This window comes from Manis pentadactyla, chromosome 9 (assembly GCF_030020395.1).
Source record: "Manis pentadactyla isolate mManPen7 chromosome 9, mManPen7.hap1, whole genome shotgun sequence".
Taxonomy (NCBI): Eukaryota; Metazoa; Chordata; class Mammalia; order Pholidota; family Manidae; genus Manis; species Manis pentadactyla.
Window position 1 is genome coordinate 51,913,656 of NC_080027.1, and position 16,352 is coordinate 51,930,007.

The window sequence follows — 16,352 nt, forward strand, 5'->3', positions numbered from 1 at the left end:
ATATTTTGTAAATAATTTCAAACATTTCATTCCAATAGGTGGGAATTTGAAGAATCTGAAGAAGATCCAGTGACAAGTATCCCATACCAACTTCAAAGGCTTTTTGTTTTGTTACAAACCAGCAAAAAAAGAGCAATTGAAACCACAGATGTTACACGGAGCTTTGGATGGGATAGTAGTGAGGGTACTAATTCACTTGTAATGATAAATATTTAAACTATCTACTAATGATAAATATTTCTGGTGTTCAAAGGAATTCTGGGAGACAATATTGTAAACTAATAACAGATATTAACAACTTAGTTAACTTTACCTTCAGTCAAACCTTTTCATTGCTTTTTGCTGGAACTTAAAAATAACTTAAAATTTAAGCTCTGAGGGATAAATTGATAAGTTAAATTTTTCTCGTAAAAAAGTTGGTTATACTCTATATACTTAAAGTTTTGTAAGTTTTGTTTTTTTCTTAACATATTTAACTCTACAGTGAAAAGATAAAATTGCAATTATAACACTATAAAGCATGTATTATTTATAAAATGCTAAGAGCTGTTTATTTTTTTCTTAGGATTCCTTTTCATGACTATAATGTGTATTTGTGTTCTTTTTAAATTTATTTTGTGCATTATTTTGTGCAGGTTTTTTCATGTTTCTGACAGTTTGTTTTTAAACTTTTTGTTTTAACAAATTAATGATTCATTACACTAAATTTACTGCTATTTATTAAATTTTCTCTTAAACTAGCTTGGCAGCAGCATGATGTACAAGAACTATGCAGAGTCATGTTTGATGCTTTGGAACAGAAATGGAAACAAACAGAACAGGTACATCTCTCAGGTTGATAGGGGAATGTTTTATAATAAATAATTAATTACCTAAATTTTATTGGACTATTTTAAAACTTCAGTGTTAGTCCAGTTGTTAAAGTGTTGAATGAGGAACTGAAAGTTCTAGGTTTTCATTTGGCTATTCCTGAGTCAAGATCCTCATTAAACCACTCTACACCTCAGTTTCCTCATCTTTAAAATCAGGAAGTTGAGCTCTGTGGTCTAGGTGGTTCCTTTTTAGCCAAAAACTATGTAATTCATACCTATATATACGTGTGTGTGTGTGTGATTCTTTCAGGTGAATTTTGAACAGTACTTTCAGATATTTACTAAGCAAATTGTATGTCTTACGATCTGTAGCACATTATAAAGTATGTTCATCAAGCATTACCTTTGTTTTGACTAATGAGTATAATACATGCTTTTAACATTTAAGATCCTTGTTAATCTGACCCTCTTCTTATCCAGTTGGAAAGAGTAAGATGTCAGAAATGGGGAGAACATTAGATTAGTTCATTGTGGGATGAGGAATAAGAACTGGATGGGCCTTAGGACTCAGTATAGGAAAGAGTTTTCTCTGGCTGTAGTGATAGAGGATCATAGGGCTAAAAAAGGGGAAGAATTTGAAAGATAGCCTGGAGGGTCTGCTGTCTGATTGAAATTGTTATGATAGCTTTAACCAGAGTTGTTTAAACTATGGATTGTGATGCATTCAGAGTTATGAAGTCAGTTTAGTGATTCTATATCAGCACTTAGAAAAAAATGGAATAGAACTGAAAAATGTAAGAAAGCATCACAGAAATAAGGGTATTGCTTTATGCAAATTTTGTTACAGGTATAGGTACTTGTTTGCAATGTAAATTATTTTCTTACTGTGCGTTGCTGTCAAAACTGTTTGAAAAACACTGGTTTGAACCACTTAGAAATGATGCAGAAATCATAGTCAAATATGACTAGAGCAGGTAAATAAAGAAGGCTTCATTAATAAATAGCAGTGTAGACAGTGATGGTGGACCCTGGTTTGAAGGCTTTTAAGTCCTAGAAGTTTGAAGAGATGTAAATGTAAATTTATGAAAGAGGAACCGTAGTACACTTTCCTTCTTGCCTGTTCTTAAGAAATAGTGAAAAAATTGTTTACTTCATTTAGTCGTCTAGTTTCTGTACATAGTCCTGTGGAATTGTATTTTGTACTTTATGTTTATGGTATTAGGGACTGTTTCTTCTTCATACATCTGAAGTTCCCCTTGGCCTGCTTACATCTCAGTGGGTCAGCACTTCCATTAAAATCAACTGGAGCATTCCTACTGAGTTCCCAAATTTTAGTCTAAGAATCTTGAAGCAAGACATTCACATTCACATGAGGGTCCTTAGGGGGTTACATGCCTTCTTTGGGCTGGAAAAGCCCCAGTTAACTAGGTTTGGGACTAAGTGAGAGGTCCTTTCTTTTAGGTGAGAATATTTTGAGGGAGATGATGTTTAAGATTTTTTTTTCTAATTTCTACACATTAAAAAAAAAATCACAGTACAATACCCTTAAACTTGTTTTATGTATATTACTGAAAGTTAAAAAGTTTTATTTGCATCTTGAATTAGTAGATAGAATTTTCGAAATCAGAATATATTACTGGGAGAGGGATACTATACATATGTAAAGCTATAAAAACAGCTAGTTATTTAACTGTGTAATTGTCAAAATGCCTAACTTGATAAATTAGGATGTATTTTCATCCTAATGAAAGGATAATATGAGGCTTAATAGTATAATAAGTTGGTAACTGATTTCAACAAAATGTATCAGCATGGTTTTTAGTGATAGGAAAATTGAAACAGTTAATGTTTTGCACATTGATTGCTAAAATTGTTAACCTAATTTCATTGATCTTCAGTTGATTTTTGTAGAGCTTTTTTTATTTTTTTATAAATACATTTTTTGTAGAGCTTTTTTTAAAATAGAATTGTAGATAAAGCTTTCTACAACTTCAACGGTAAGAATGAATATCCTTTTGAAACTCATTTTTAAAAGCTTGAATTATTGTGTTTTCATATATTTTAAAAATGATTTTTAAGGAACACTTTTTAAAATTAAATGTTCTTACTTTTAGGCTGATCTTATAAATGAACTATATCAAGGCAAGCTGAAGGACTACGTGAGATGTCTGGAATGTGGCTATGAGGGCTGGAGAATCGACACATATCTTGATATTCCATTGGTCATCCGACCTTATGGGTCCAGCCAAGCATTTGCTAGTGTGGTGTGTACCTTTCAGCTGACTGCTTGTGTATCCATACACAGAATACATAATAGCACAGTGGTATAATCTATTGTAAGGTAAGTATCATCCTAGATACACCTTCTTGGGTTGTTAGTAATTCCTGCATTTAAACTAGCAAGATCTAGAAGATTTTTGACCCTTTAGTGAGTCCTAATAGTGCATGTATGAGAGGGAAAATGAATGCAAATATACTGCCTCATGGCTCAGTATTTTATTCTTTCTGGTAGATGACTAGATTATTTCATCTTATTCTTTTTCTACCTCTAAACAGTATTTTATAAATGCTATTTTCATAACCATTTTTTTGCATTGGAAAATACTTTTTGTTTTGGAGGCATTGTTCTATATACTTTTAAAACTGGAAAAGTAACCTCTGATTTTTTATGATAAACAGAGGTCATATTTTTTAAAGGAGCACTCCTATTCTAAATTTAGTTTAAAAACTATGCATTGTATAAGCTTAGTATTTTGGAGACTATGACAGACAGACAGACAGATACACACACACACACACACACAAATATATAAAATCAGTTTGATTATTTATATACTGGGTGTCTAACTGGGAGATTAAGATTTTCTTATTCCTCCTCTTGTTACCCATTTAAGCTTTTTTATAATTTTACTATGGTATTTCATTGTGTTTACTTATACAAAAGGAGGGCCATGGAAGGAGTTAAGTTGATATTTAAAGTTTAAAATGTCCAGAAACATTTATTGTGAATCTATTATGAGCCAGGGGAAACTGAGAGTTTAACTAAAACATCTGAAAATGTAATTTTCCATCTTGATGTTGTTTTGGGTCTTATCTATGCTGTTACCAAGCTGATGGTGGCTTGTAGCTAAAATCAGTGTTTTTAAAGCTAGTCCCTATGTTATCATCTAAAAGTAGTGCTTTAAGTATAGTTTAGACCTCTGGCCTCTAGAACAATTGATTCCCTTTGCTTTTCTCTCCTGTTTTTATATGGCTATCAGGAAGTAATCAACATGAAGTTATGGAATCAGTCAGAGGGATTCCAAAGTAGAAGACCTTATCTGAATAGTGGAAGATCCAAGTCTCCTTTCCCTACTATTTTTTAGTCAGTTCCCTGAATAGATTTGAAAAAATTTTTTACATGTTTAATATGCCCTTTGTAAACTGTCATTCTAGCTATATGCAGTTGGCCTTGGTTTGAGTGGCTAATTTTGTTTTTCATTTTTTGTTTTTACCTTTATTTTGTCAGTTTAAAGTGGAAAGGACATAGTGAAAAATTATTGAAAAATTATTAACATTTGTCTTTCATTGACTTATTTCCTAACTCATTTTTAAATATTGGCACTTCTTTAGCAGAATATTTGGTAGTCCCAAGTGGTAAAGACTACTTTTTCTACTTAGTTTATGAAAGTTTTTTCACATATACATTCAGTTTAGTTTCTTATATATTAATTGAATATTGAGGAAGCTAGTTTATTTGTGTTGTTATGTTAGAATCTTACATTTGAATATTCAGCAAGTATAATTGCTTAGCTAAATCTTTGTCATTATTTTTTTACCTGCTGAATTGCCACCACTCTCATAAATGCACGGTAGGCATAGCACTGGAGCAGTTTGGAAGTTTTTTGGAGAAGTGAAAAAAACACATTTATAAAATGGAATCTCCAAAGGTAGTATCCTCCATTGATACACAGGTGGTGGTGGTAGGGTGGTGTGATTCAGTGGGAATTGAAAGTTACAGCAATGAAGCAGTATGTGAGCAAGTTTATAACACACATGCGCTGATAGGGCTTGCAGAAGGGAACTTAAAACTTCCTAGACTTTGCTGGAATCTTTTGTGGGAAATTATAGCAGGTGAACTACCCAAGATAGGAGTTCTAAGGAAGATACTGCCTTCAGAGAACTTTACTTAGAGGTAAGTGATTTTCCATCGTTTTTTCTGAGTTCAAAATCTATAATTTACACATCTTAATCCACAGAAAACATCACACAGCATCTAAAGTTAGTTTTATATCACTGTTGCCATTGTGTATTTTGTTAATTCTACATGTTTTGAAAAGGATTTATTACAAATGTGGATTGTCAAGTTCTAGTTAAAACAAGCATTATAAAATATCTTATTCAGATTATACATAATATTTGGCTTTAATTTGAATTGAACTCATTTAAAATTTATTTTCCTGCTATTATTAGTGGACTCTGGTATTTTTGTTTTAACTGGGTATACACACACACATGAATACATGAAAATACACACATACACACATGTACGTACATACACACACAACATTGATGGTTATACATTCTGTTTATTGTACAATTCAGTGAGCCACAATATTATAGATATGTGTATATAGTAAAGTTAACACCTGATGTTTAATTTCAAACAATTAAGTGTGAAGTTATGTTAAAAATTCATGTTTTTTTTTACACCTTCATCTGAAACATCCAGTTTCTAGAGTTGTTTCATCTCTGGAGATAATAATATTTAAGATTAAAATATGAATGGAATTAGCACTTAGCTAACTTTTCATTTAACATCTATAATCAATTTTTAATCATTTTTAGCATGATTAATAGCACACTTTTTTTAATGAGTGCTGTGGATCACAATTTTTAAAAAGCTTTTCATCATAATATTTTCTTTATTGAATTACATTTTAGTTATTACAACTGATATTTATTAAATTTCTGGTCTTCATCTTAGCTGGCCAAGTAGGGAGTGGGAATCAGTATTTAAAGGCTCTTCTACCACTCTCTCTCTCTCCCATACTGATTTCTGTTCAACACTAGTCTCCAACGGAATTTAATAGAAGTTTTGGAGAATGCTTCTTTGATTAGGTAAATTTGGGCAACTGTGTAATTATAATCTTCTTTGGGCAGTTTACAATGCATATTTCATGTTAAATAAGCTGTGGGGACTCCTGTTGTAGAGAAGTTCGTGTCACTGTGTTTAACCTAGCATTTTCTTTCTGTGCGGGACATAGTTAATATTTCAAGGGACACTAGGATTCTGAGGAACATATTTTGGGAAGCTCTGCATTAAATTAAGGTGACTTGAAGGATGGCTCTGCTTTGTTACATTAACATTTATGTCCTTTGGATTTTGAGGGGGAGTGAGAGTACTAAACTATGTGTTATAATTTCCCATTATTTTACATGCTTTGTTATTAATCCTGAAAAATTAGTAACAGGTGAAAATTGCTTGTATTAGTCTTTTAAAAATCTCATTCTTAATAATTGATTAATTAGAACCTTTTATTTTCACTGATTAGAGCTGTCCATATAAAAAACAATCTCACTGAATTTCATAATCAAAGAAATCTTGACTCTGCTATTGCCAAGCATATTCAAGGATGTATTATTACAAAGAGATAGTACTAAATACATTCTAATGATACATGGGAAATAGAATTTTTATTGGCTAATTATGAAGTCATATTTCATAAATTAAGCAAAAAGTGGCATGGCCTTATTTGATGCTAACCAAGGAAGAGCTTTTCGATTTAACAGTAAAATTTTAGACACTATCTTTTTATGGGTTTCTTTTGTCATAAAACATATTTTATTGAGTTGACTACTCTGTGGCAGGCACTGTTCTAGGCCATTTTCTGATAGGATAGTTTTATTCTATTATTGGGTAAGTTATTTAAATATCTGTTTATTATGACAAAATGTGTTCAAAAGTCTGAAATTGGGTTTAGTTATATAATTCCATATAGTGTTTTGTAAAGATCAGGTTATGTAAAAGTTTTGTTCCCTAAGCAAAGTTTAATGATTATTTTAAAGTTTTGAATGGAAAATTGTTAAATTCATAAGTGTTTCAAGTGTTTAGTGTATACAAGGTTATATCGTAAGTTCTGCCCTGATTTAATGGGTAATTTGGACATTTTTATCTGGCTGGCTTGGCCACATAACTCATTTGTATGGTGGAGTGGTCCAAATTTGTAAGCATTACATAAAGAAAAATGTCTTCCACAGACTCTACCCTCATTTTTTCAGGAATTTGTATGGTTGGACATAGTGGGAACCAGTTTAAAAAGTGGGGACTTCTGCTCTCAGGAAGATGGAGTAAATGTACATTGCCCTAGTCCTCCTGCTAAAACAACTGAAAATCTTGAACATTATGTATAAAATAAACATAAGAAGACTCTGAAAGGTGGAGAAAAGTCATAAAGACTAGGGACCTCAGGACTCAAGGAATGACATAGGGTGAGTTCCCTGGGTTTTCTTTTTGCCTAATATCCCAAACTTGGAGCTGAAGAAGCTGGCAGCCTGAAACAGCAACAGGCACAGACTAAAAAGCCTGCTTTTTTTAGCCACAAGCCCAAAAAGGGGACAGCCTAGTAAGGCAGAAAACTTTTACATAACTGCTCTGCTCTAGCTAAACATTACAGAAATACTGTGGCCCAACTCATGCCTTCCAAGGCTGCATAGGGAGCCTAGACTTCCACCCTCATGCAGCTCTAACAAGCCTCTCCAAAGCCCCTGCGTGGTTTCAGAGAAGGCTGAGTAGGATGCCAGGAGTTTCATACCTGCTGGGCAGTAACAGACATCTCCACTACCCTCCTCTTATTCCCCTAGTTTGCTGTCATTAGACACCCTGGGGTGAAGCTGGCCTTTTACCCCCACCTAACATTAAGGAGATACTCCTTTCCCTCTCCACTGAAGTGGTGTCAGAAGAGGCCTAATTGAGAGTCAGGACATTTCTCATCTCTGAGTGGTAAGGAGGCTAGCCCCCTCCCATCTGTGGTGTCAGTGGAGGCCGCAAGGGGAATAGTAATGAAATATACCTTCCCCTCACTGCCTAGGTGATACAGCAGAGGCCTACCGAACAGCCAGGATAAATGCCCTTGCCCAGAAGTAATAAGGAGCTCCTCCTCACCTCGGTGTCAACAACGGCCAAGTGGGAAATCTAGTCTTCTACTCCCACCTGGCAGTAAGGAGCAGGGGGCCTTTTCTCCAGCTGGAGCAGTTGCAGAGGAAGCCAACCAAAATAGAAGATTTAAGTAAGGTCCAGAATCTCATAACGTAATTCCCAAATGTCCAGGTTTCAATAAAAAAAATCACTCTACATCCTAAGAATCGGGAAAAATCTCATTTTGAATGAAAGGAGAGAGAATCAATAGATGCCAACACGGAAATGACAGATGTTCAAATTATCTGACAAATATTTTAAAGTAGCCATCATAGAAATATTTCAGTGAGAGATCGCAAACCCACTGGAAACAAATAGAAAATAGAAAGTTTCAGGGAAGAAATAACAGATAATAACGAAATAAATGGGAATTTAGAACTGAAAAATTCAATAATCAAAATTAAAAACTTGATGGATAGGTTCAGCTGCAGAATGGAAGAGATAGTGGAAAGAATCAGTGAACTTGAAGAAAGAACAATAGAAATTGCCCAGTCTAAACAGCAGAGAGAAAATAGACTGTGGAAAATAAAAAATGTCCACAGGACCTGCAGGACTATAATAAAAGATCTAACTTTTGTGTCATTGGCTTCCTGGAAAGAAAGGAAAAAGAAGGCAGGGCTGAAAGAATACTTGAAAAAATAAACGAAGAAATTTTTTAATAATGGCTGAAAATCCTCAAATTTGGCCAAAACATAAACTTTATAGATCCAAGAAGCTGAGCAAATCCCAAACAGGGTAAGCCTAAATCATTATACATAAGTCCAATTATAGTCAAATTTCTGAAAAACTAAAGGCAAAGAAAATACCTTGAAAACATGAGTAAGGAGAGGCACCTTTTCTTACAGGCTAAAATCACTCTTATATCTCATAAGCAGATTTATTATAAAAAACTGTGGAAGCCAGAAGGAAGCTGCATACTTTTCAAGTATTGAAAGGAAAGAAATGTCAACTAAAGTCTCAACAGCCAATGAAAATAGTCTTTAGGAATGAAGGGGAAATCAAGACATTCTTGGATGAGGAAACACTAAAGAGAATTTGTCACCAGAAAACCTATCTTTAAAAAATACCTAATAAAATGCTCTAAACTGAAAAAGGAAATGATAAAAGGAAGACCTCCTGGAATATTAGAAATAAAGGAAGAAAATGTAAGCTAAAAATTTGGGTAAATACAATAGGCTTTCCTTCTCCCGAGTTTTCTAAATTATGTTTGATGGGCTCAACCAGATTTATTACAAATGGGAGAGGATAAAAAACCATAAAGGGAGGTATAGTTTCTATGTGCACTTGAACTGGTGAAAGGATGGCACCAGTAAATAAGTATGTGTATTTAATATACTTAGAGAAATCACTGAAAAAGATGATACTCCAAAACACTACAGATAAATCAAAATAGAATTTTTAAAAAATGTTTGGGAAAGTAAGAGAAGAAAAAAAAAACTAAATATAAATGGTCTAAGTCTACCAACTAATAGGCAGAGATCAACATACAGATTTTAAAAATATGACCCAATAGCAGATAGCATGCTATCTACAAATAATCCCTTCAAATGTATTAGTATACACAGGCTGAAAGTAAAGGGATAGAAAATGATATATCAATGTAAATACTAAGCGAAATGAGGAATGGTTATACTAATATCAAATAAAGTAGACTTCAGAGCAAAGAAAATTACTAGAGACAGAGTCATTTTATAATAATAAAAGGGCCAATTCATCAAGACAGCAATCCTAAGTGTGTATGTACCAAAGAACAGAGCTACAAAACATGAAGCAAATTGTCCAAAATGAAAGGAGAAATTGTCAAATCTACAGTTATAGTTGGGGGACTTCAAAATCCCTCTCAATAGTTAGTAGGTAGAAGAACCTCTAGGCAGAAAATTAACAATGATGTAGAACTCAACACCTTCAACCAATAGGATCTAATAGACATAAAATGCTCCACTCAACAAGAGCAGAATACATATCCTTTTCAAATCCCTGTGGACTATATACCAGGATACAGCATACTCTGGACCACAAAACAAATGTCAGCAAATTTTAAAAGAATTAAAATTAGAGTGTTCTTCCCAAATACAATGGAATCTAATTAGAAATCAGTAACAAAAGGAAACCAGAAAATTGCCAAATGTTTGAAAAATAAACAACACACTTCTAATAATCCCTGAATCAATGAGGAAGTCTCAAGGGAAATAAAATTAATTTGAACTGAATGAAAATGAAAATATATGAAAAATTGTGAGGCATATCTGAAGCAATACTGAGAGGAATCTTAAGAGTATTAAATGCTGACCTTTAGTAAAATGTTTACATTAGTGAAAAGAGGAAGTTTTGAGTCAATAAGCTCCACCTATCCTGGAAAAAGAAAAGTTAAAGAAATCCATAGCAAGCAGAACAAAGGTCATAATAAAGAAGAAAGCAGAAATCAGTGAAATTGAAAACAGAAAAATAGAGAAAATCAATAAAACAGCTAATTCTTTGAAAAGATCAATAGAGTTGACAAACCTATAGCAGGGCTGGCAGGTAAAACAAAAAAGGCAAAAATTTCTAATATTAGGAATGAAAAGAATACCACTACAGATCTTACATATTCAAAAGGAGAGTAAGGCACTACAGTGAAACAACTCTGCACACACACATTTTTTATTATTTGGATGAAATGAACCAATACCTTAAAAAGTACAAACTACAACTCATTCAGTATGAATTAAATAATTTGAATAACCCTATAACTGTTAAGGTATTAAATTCATAATTAAAAATCCCTCAGAAAGGAAATCTCTAAATTGGGGTGGTTTCACTGGAGAAGTATACCAAACATTTTAGAACAACAAAAACCAGTTAGACATAATCTCTTCCAAAAGGTAGAAATTGAGGGAAATCTTTCCTAATTTATTCTACGAAGCTAGTTTTTCTTATTCTGATGCTAAACCAAACATAGTTAAAAGAGAAAAAAACCTATGATGAAGCCAATATCATTAGTGCAAATAGATGGGGAAATCCTTACCAAAATATTAGCAGATAGAATTAAATAATATATAAAAAGAGTTACATGCCATGACCAAGTAGAGTTCATTTCAGGAAAGCTGGCCAGTATTAAAAATCAATCAGTATAATCTGCCATGTTAATTTGCAAAAGAAGAAAATTCACATGATTATATCAGTTGACTCAGAAAAAGCATTTGTCAAAATTCAGTATCCACTCATGATGAAAACTCAGAAAAGTAGGAATAGAAGGTAATTTTATCAAATTGATAAAGAACGTATTCAAAAAACCTACAGCTAATATAATACTTCATGGTGAGAGACTGAGTGCTTTCCCCTTACAATGTCAAGCTTGCATAGGCCAGGATGTCTGCTCTCACCAGTCTTATTTAATATAGTATCAGAAGTTCTAGCCACACAGTAAGACAAGAAGAGGAAATAAAAAGCATACCAATTAAAAGAAAAACAAAAATATCCCCCACCCCTTTTAGGATAACATGATTTTTATGTAGAAAATCCCAAGGCATCTACAAAAAAAATCCCCACAAAAATACTAGAACTAGTAAGTGAGTTTATCAAGATAACAGGATATTAGGTAAATATACAAAAATGAATTGTTTTGCAGAATACTAGCAAAGAACATGTGGAAAGTGAAATTCAAAATAAAATACTATTTACAAATGTGAGAAAAAAAGCTTTAGGTGTAAATGGAACAAAATAATTACTAGGTCTATATGTTGGAATCTGCAAATTGTGAGAAGAGTACCTAAATTAAGTGTGGAGAGGTATACCATGTTCATTGATTGGAAGGTTCAATATACTAAACATGTCAATTCTTCCCAAGATTATATAGTTTTAATGCATTTTCTTTCAAAATCTGGCAAGATTTTAAAGTGATACACAGAAGCTTTTTCTAAAGTTCATGTAGCAACTAAAATAGCTAGAATTGTTAAAAGAATTTTGGAGAAGAAAAAGTGGGAGAAAAAAGTCTGCCTGATTTCAAGACTTACTGTATAACACAGTAATTAAGACTGTGGTATTGGTGGACAAATAGCCAGACAGAATAGAAAACCCAGAAATAATAGATCCACACAAATGTGCCAAACTAATTTTTGAGAGAGGCACAAAAGCGACTCAATAGAGGAAGGATGGTCTTTTCAACAAATGGTGGTGGAACAATTGGGCATCCATATCCACAAAAGTGAACCTCTACTTAACCTCATACCTTGTACAAAAATTAACTCAAGATGGACAATAGACTTAAACATAAAATGTAAAGTATAAACTTATAGGTAAAAAGTCCATAGGGAAAAAAAATTTCCAGATCTAGGATTTGATACCAAAAGCACAACCCCCAAAGGGATAAATTGGATCTCATCAAAATTTTAAAAAATAAAAACACTATTTGCAAGCCTATGTGAAGAAGATAAGAAAAGCTACAGACAGGGAGGACATATTTGCAAACAACATATCTGACAAAGGACTAACTACTGTCTAGAATATATAAAGTCTCAAAACACAATAAAAAAAAACATGTAGTCTGTAGACAGTTGGTAAAAGACATAACATTTCATTGAAGAGGATATCCACATATCAGGTAAATGCAGGAAAAAAATGTTCCACATCACTAGGGAAATACAAACCCAAGTCACAGTGAAGACATCACTCTCTACCTACAGAAGGGCTAAAATAAAAAAATACCAGTAGCACAAAAAAAGGCTGGCAACAATATGGAGAAAATCACTCATCCATTCTTGGGAATGTAAAATGTCACAGGCAGTTTCTTATGAAACTGAGACATACAATTATCCTGAACCTCCAGCAATTGTACTCTGAGTTATTTATCCCAGAGAAATGAAAACTTTGTAAACTGTTTTTGCTTATATCAAAACCTATATATGAATGTTCATAGTGTCTTTATTTTTAATATCCTCAAACTGGAATCAGGCCAGAGGTCCTTAAACAAATGAATGGTTTGGCAAATGGTGCTTTAGACAAACCATAGAATACTACTCAGCAATAAAAAGGAACAAACTATTGATACATACAAGAATCTGAATTTTCAGGGAATTATGCTCAGTGAAAAAAGCCTAGCCCAAAAGGTTATATATGATGTAATTCCATTTATATGACATTTTTGATATATGACAAAATTTTAGAAGTTGAGGACAGACTAATCATTGCCAGAACTTTAGATTTGGTAAGGTTGGGGAAGAATGGGTAGGTGGTTACTATTCAAGAGCAACATGATGGATCCTTATGGTGTAGGAACTGTTCGCAGTCTCTTGACTGTGGTGATTTAAACATGAAGGTATATAGATGATAAAATTGTATAGAACTTAATATCCACACATAGACAAGTACTTTAAAATTGGAAAAATCTGAATAAGATAACTGGATTGTATCAATGTCAATATCCTGGTTGTATTATTTATTATACTATAATTTTGCAAAACATTACCTTTAGGGGAAACAGGGCAAAGTGTACAAGGGGCTTTATATTTTTTCTTGTAATCGTATGTGAATCTACAAATATCTCAAATTTAGAATTAGAAAAAGTGGATGGCTTAGGTAAAAGTATCTAGGGCTCTTTTCCTACTTAAAAATCAAAACAAAATAAAGCTTAAGGTGTACATCCTGGGAGAGACAGTTGAGTATATCTGTGGGAAGATATGTCACTACATAGCAATAGTGCAGAATTGCTAAGTACATCAAAATCAGTTAGGAAATTGTTGTCATTGGTGGTTCTGACTCAACTTCATTTGTCCAGTCTCCAAAATAAAATAACATATTTTGGCATCCATTTCTCCACTCAAAATAGACATTGAATAATAAAGAATTTTATATATAGGTTAAGGATAAAAGAAATGAGAGGATTTGTAAGCAGTACCATTCTTTGGTTATATCTTTTGATTGTACTGTTCCTAGGTTTTCTTCATTATAAAATTGTGATAACCACTATTTTTTTATTTGGAGAACTAAGGATATAAGAACTTTATGTTCTACTTTGAGCCCTGAAAGTTACAGTTGAAAAAAATATGCAGTTACATTTTTATAATATGTGAGGAGATGTAAGCTCTAGAAAGTAAAATTATCATCACTCTGGACTTATGAAAAACAGTCGTAGTCATCCCAAGGCTAATGTGGAAAATCTAAAGAAGATAGTTGGATTATATCAATGTCACAAATAATTTAACATCCTTAAGAGGACAGTTCAAGGTAAGTAGTATATTTGTATTAATAATGGTAGAATGTTTACAGTATTTTCTATTTTTATGATCCTTAACTTTTTTAATATGTAAAATAGAGTGTGGCATGATCTTTAGTTATCTGATGCATCACATTAAATGAAAATAAATATATATAATTACATTAGCCCATAATTTACATAATTCATTTGAATAAATGGGTGAATTGAAGCTCATTTTTATAACTGATTAATCTTATTTATAATTATCCTGGTGACAGCTTGGTAAAAAGTGAATAAAAGAGCTGTAGAAAATTAATACAGCTTAACTGATTGCTGAGTCTGAATGATAATGGTGGCTGGCTGAATCTGCATATTTCCATACATCCTCCAAAAAAAACATAGACTAAAAGGAACACAAATGAAACGCAACTAATCCATACCTGCTGTATAAACTAGGAGTCAGAAGGCCATGAACTTCAAATTACCTGAGTATCAAAATAATCACTAAGTTCCAATAGAGCTTCTGCTGTTATGGAGTATGGATTGGGAAGCTTTAGAGACTCTATGAAGCAGAGGAGAGGGGATTGAAGGATTTAAACAAAACAAAGACACCCTCAAAGAGAAAGTACAGCAGTGTGTGCCAAACAGTGAACACAGAATGGGACTTGATAGGTTATAGCACCAGCTACAGGCAAGTAGTTTTAGAATGAGCAGAATTAGAAGCAGCAGCCTTAGAGGGATTTTGTTTCTGAAGGAGGAATACATGGGAAAGGCCTATTTATAATTATAAATAAAGATAAAGATAAATAAAGTGTAATGCCTCTGAGTCATAGGGAAGAGAAAAAAAAAGAGAAAAATTAAGGGTCCTGTAATAAAATGCAAGAAATTACCAGTTTCTCTCCCATTATCCATTGAAGAAACTGCACTTGACCAAGTTGACAAAAGAAGGTACTCTTCAGACTAAAGAATTCTGTCCACAAAATGACTAAGGTGAAAAATACAACTTACTCAGTACCACTGTTAGAAGAAAACAGAAAATATGTATTAAAGCACTTCCCCTGATGAACCTTCCCACTGCCCCACCCCCTAGAAAAAGAAAATAACCACAAAGTAAAATATAACACAGTACTCTAAACTACATATTCTCAACAAAACAAAACCTGGTGTCCAGCAATTTAAGAAGAGAAATGGATAAAAAAATAAGAAACGCAATGTGAGTTGATTAAACTCGGGAAATAAATTGAAGATGATGACAAAATTATGTTAGAAATGAAAAGTAAATTATAAAACGCTCAAAAGAGAGCAGAATGGAATAAATACCTATGAAGAAATTGAATGAAAATGAGACACAGAAGGAAAAAGATCTGAGAGGAAATAAAGGAAGACCAACAAAGAAGGTTCAACATAATTGGGGTCTGTGAAGAATAAACACAGCACAGTGGAACAAAATTATAAACTGTAATCCAGGAAAACTTTCTGGGAAAAGGGAAATATCTACTTTTTGAAGGCCCTACCATGTACCTGAAAAAATTGACCTGGAACAACCAACTTCAAGACATTTTAGCAAGCTATCTAAGGATAAATTGGGCTGTTGTCATATTTTTTAAGAGAACAGCATGCAATTCACAGCAACAGAATAGTAATTTCAAGAAAAGAAAGTACAGGCCAAGGATTTGATTCCAGCTAGGTTTTCCTTCAATTGTGGTATTCAAAAATCAATTTTTGAACATGGAAGAATGTATTGAATATTGTATTCATGAGCCCTACCTGAGTTTTTTAGAGGATGAGCTCCATCCAACCAAGAGGTCACTTCAGCAAAAGGACTGTGGACGTTTAATATATTGTAAAATTATGAACTAAATAAAACAAGATTGGGGACATGGGTAGAAAAATAGCATGAAATGTTAGACAAAGTACAAAGAATGTCACTCTGAAAAAAAAGGAGAAAGGGGAGAATAAGGGAAAATAGAATATGATCATAGACTGTTGAATAGGTAGGAGACAAAGGATGACATTTAAAACTGGCAGACCAGACACTAAAAGATTGAAGAAGGAAAAGGAAGAAAGTTAGGATTAAGGGCACTAGCAAAAGTATAAATACTATAGAACAAAATTATTAACCTTCCTAAGTACCAAAAGAAAAATTTTTTAATAGCAAAGAATATCACATAAAGGAACACAGCAAATTTTA

The 16,352-nt window shown here is 32.9% G+C and overlaps 1 protein-coding gene across 4 annotated transcripts in view; it reads left to right on the forward strand.

Annotated features, from left to right (window-relative positions):
• USP47 (ubiquitin specific peptidase 47) overlaps positions 1-16,352 on the forward strand; it is a 139,164-nt gene that overhangs the window by 77,219 nt on the left and 45,593 nt on the right. For all 4 annotated transcript variants that reach the window (XM_036918024.2, XM_036918025.2, XM_036918027.2 and 1 more), the window contains 3 exons: positions 39-184; positions 742-821; positions 2,927-3,076. In XM_036918024.2, coding sequence (XP_036773919.1) covers positions 39-184; positions 742-821; positions 2,927-3,076 — 376 coding nt within the window. The remainder of the gene's footprint in view (positions 1-38; positions 185-741; positions 822-2,926; positions 3,077-16,352) is intronic.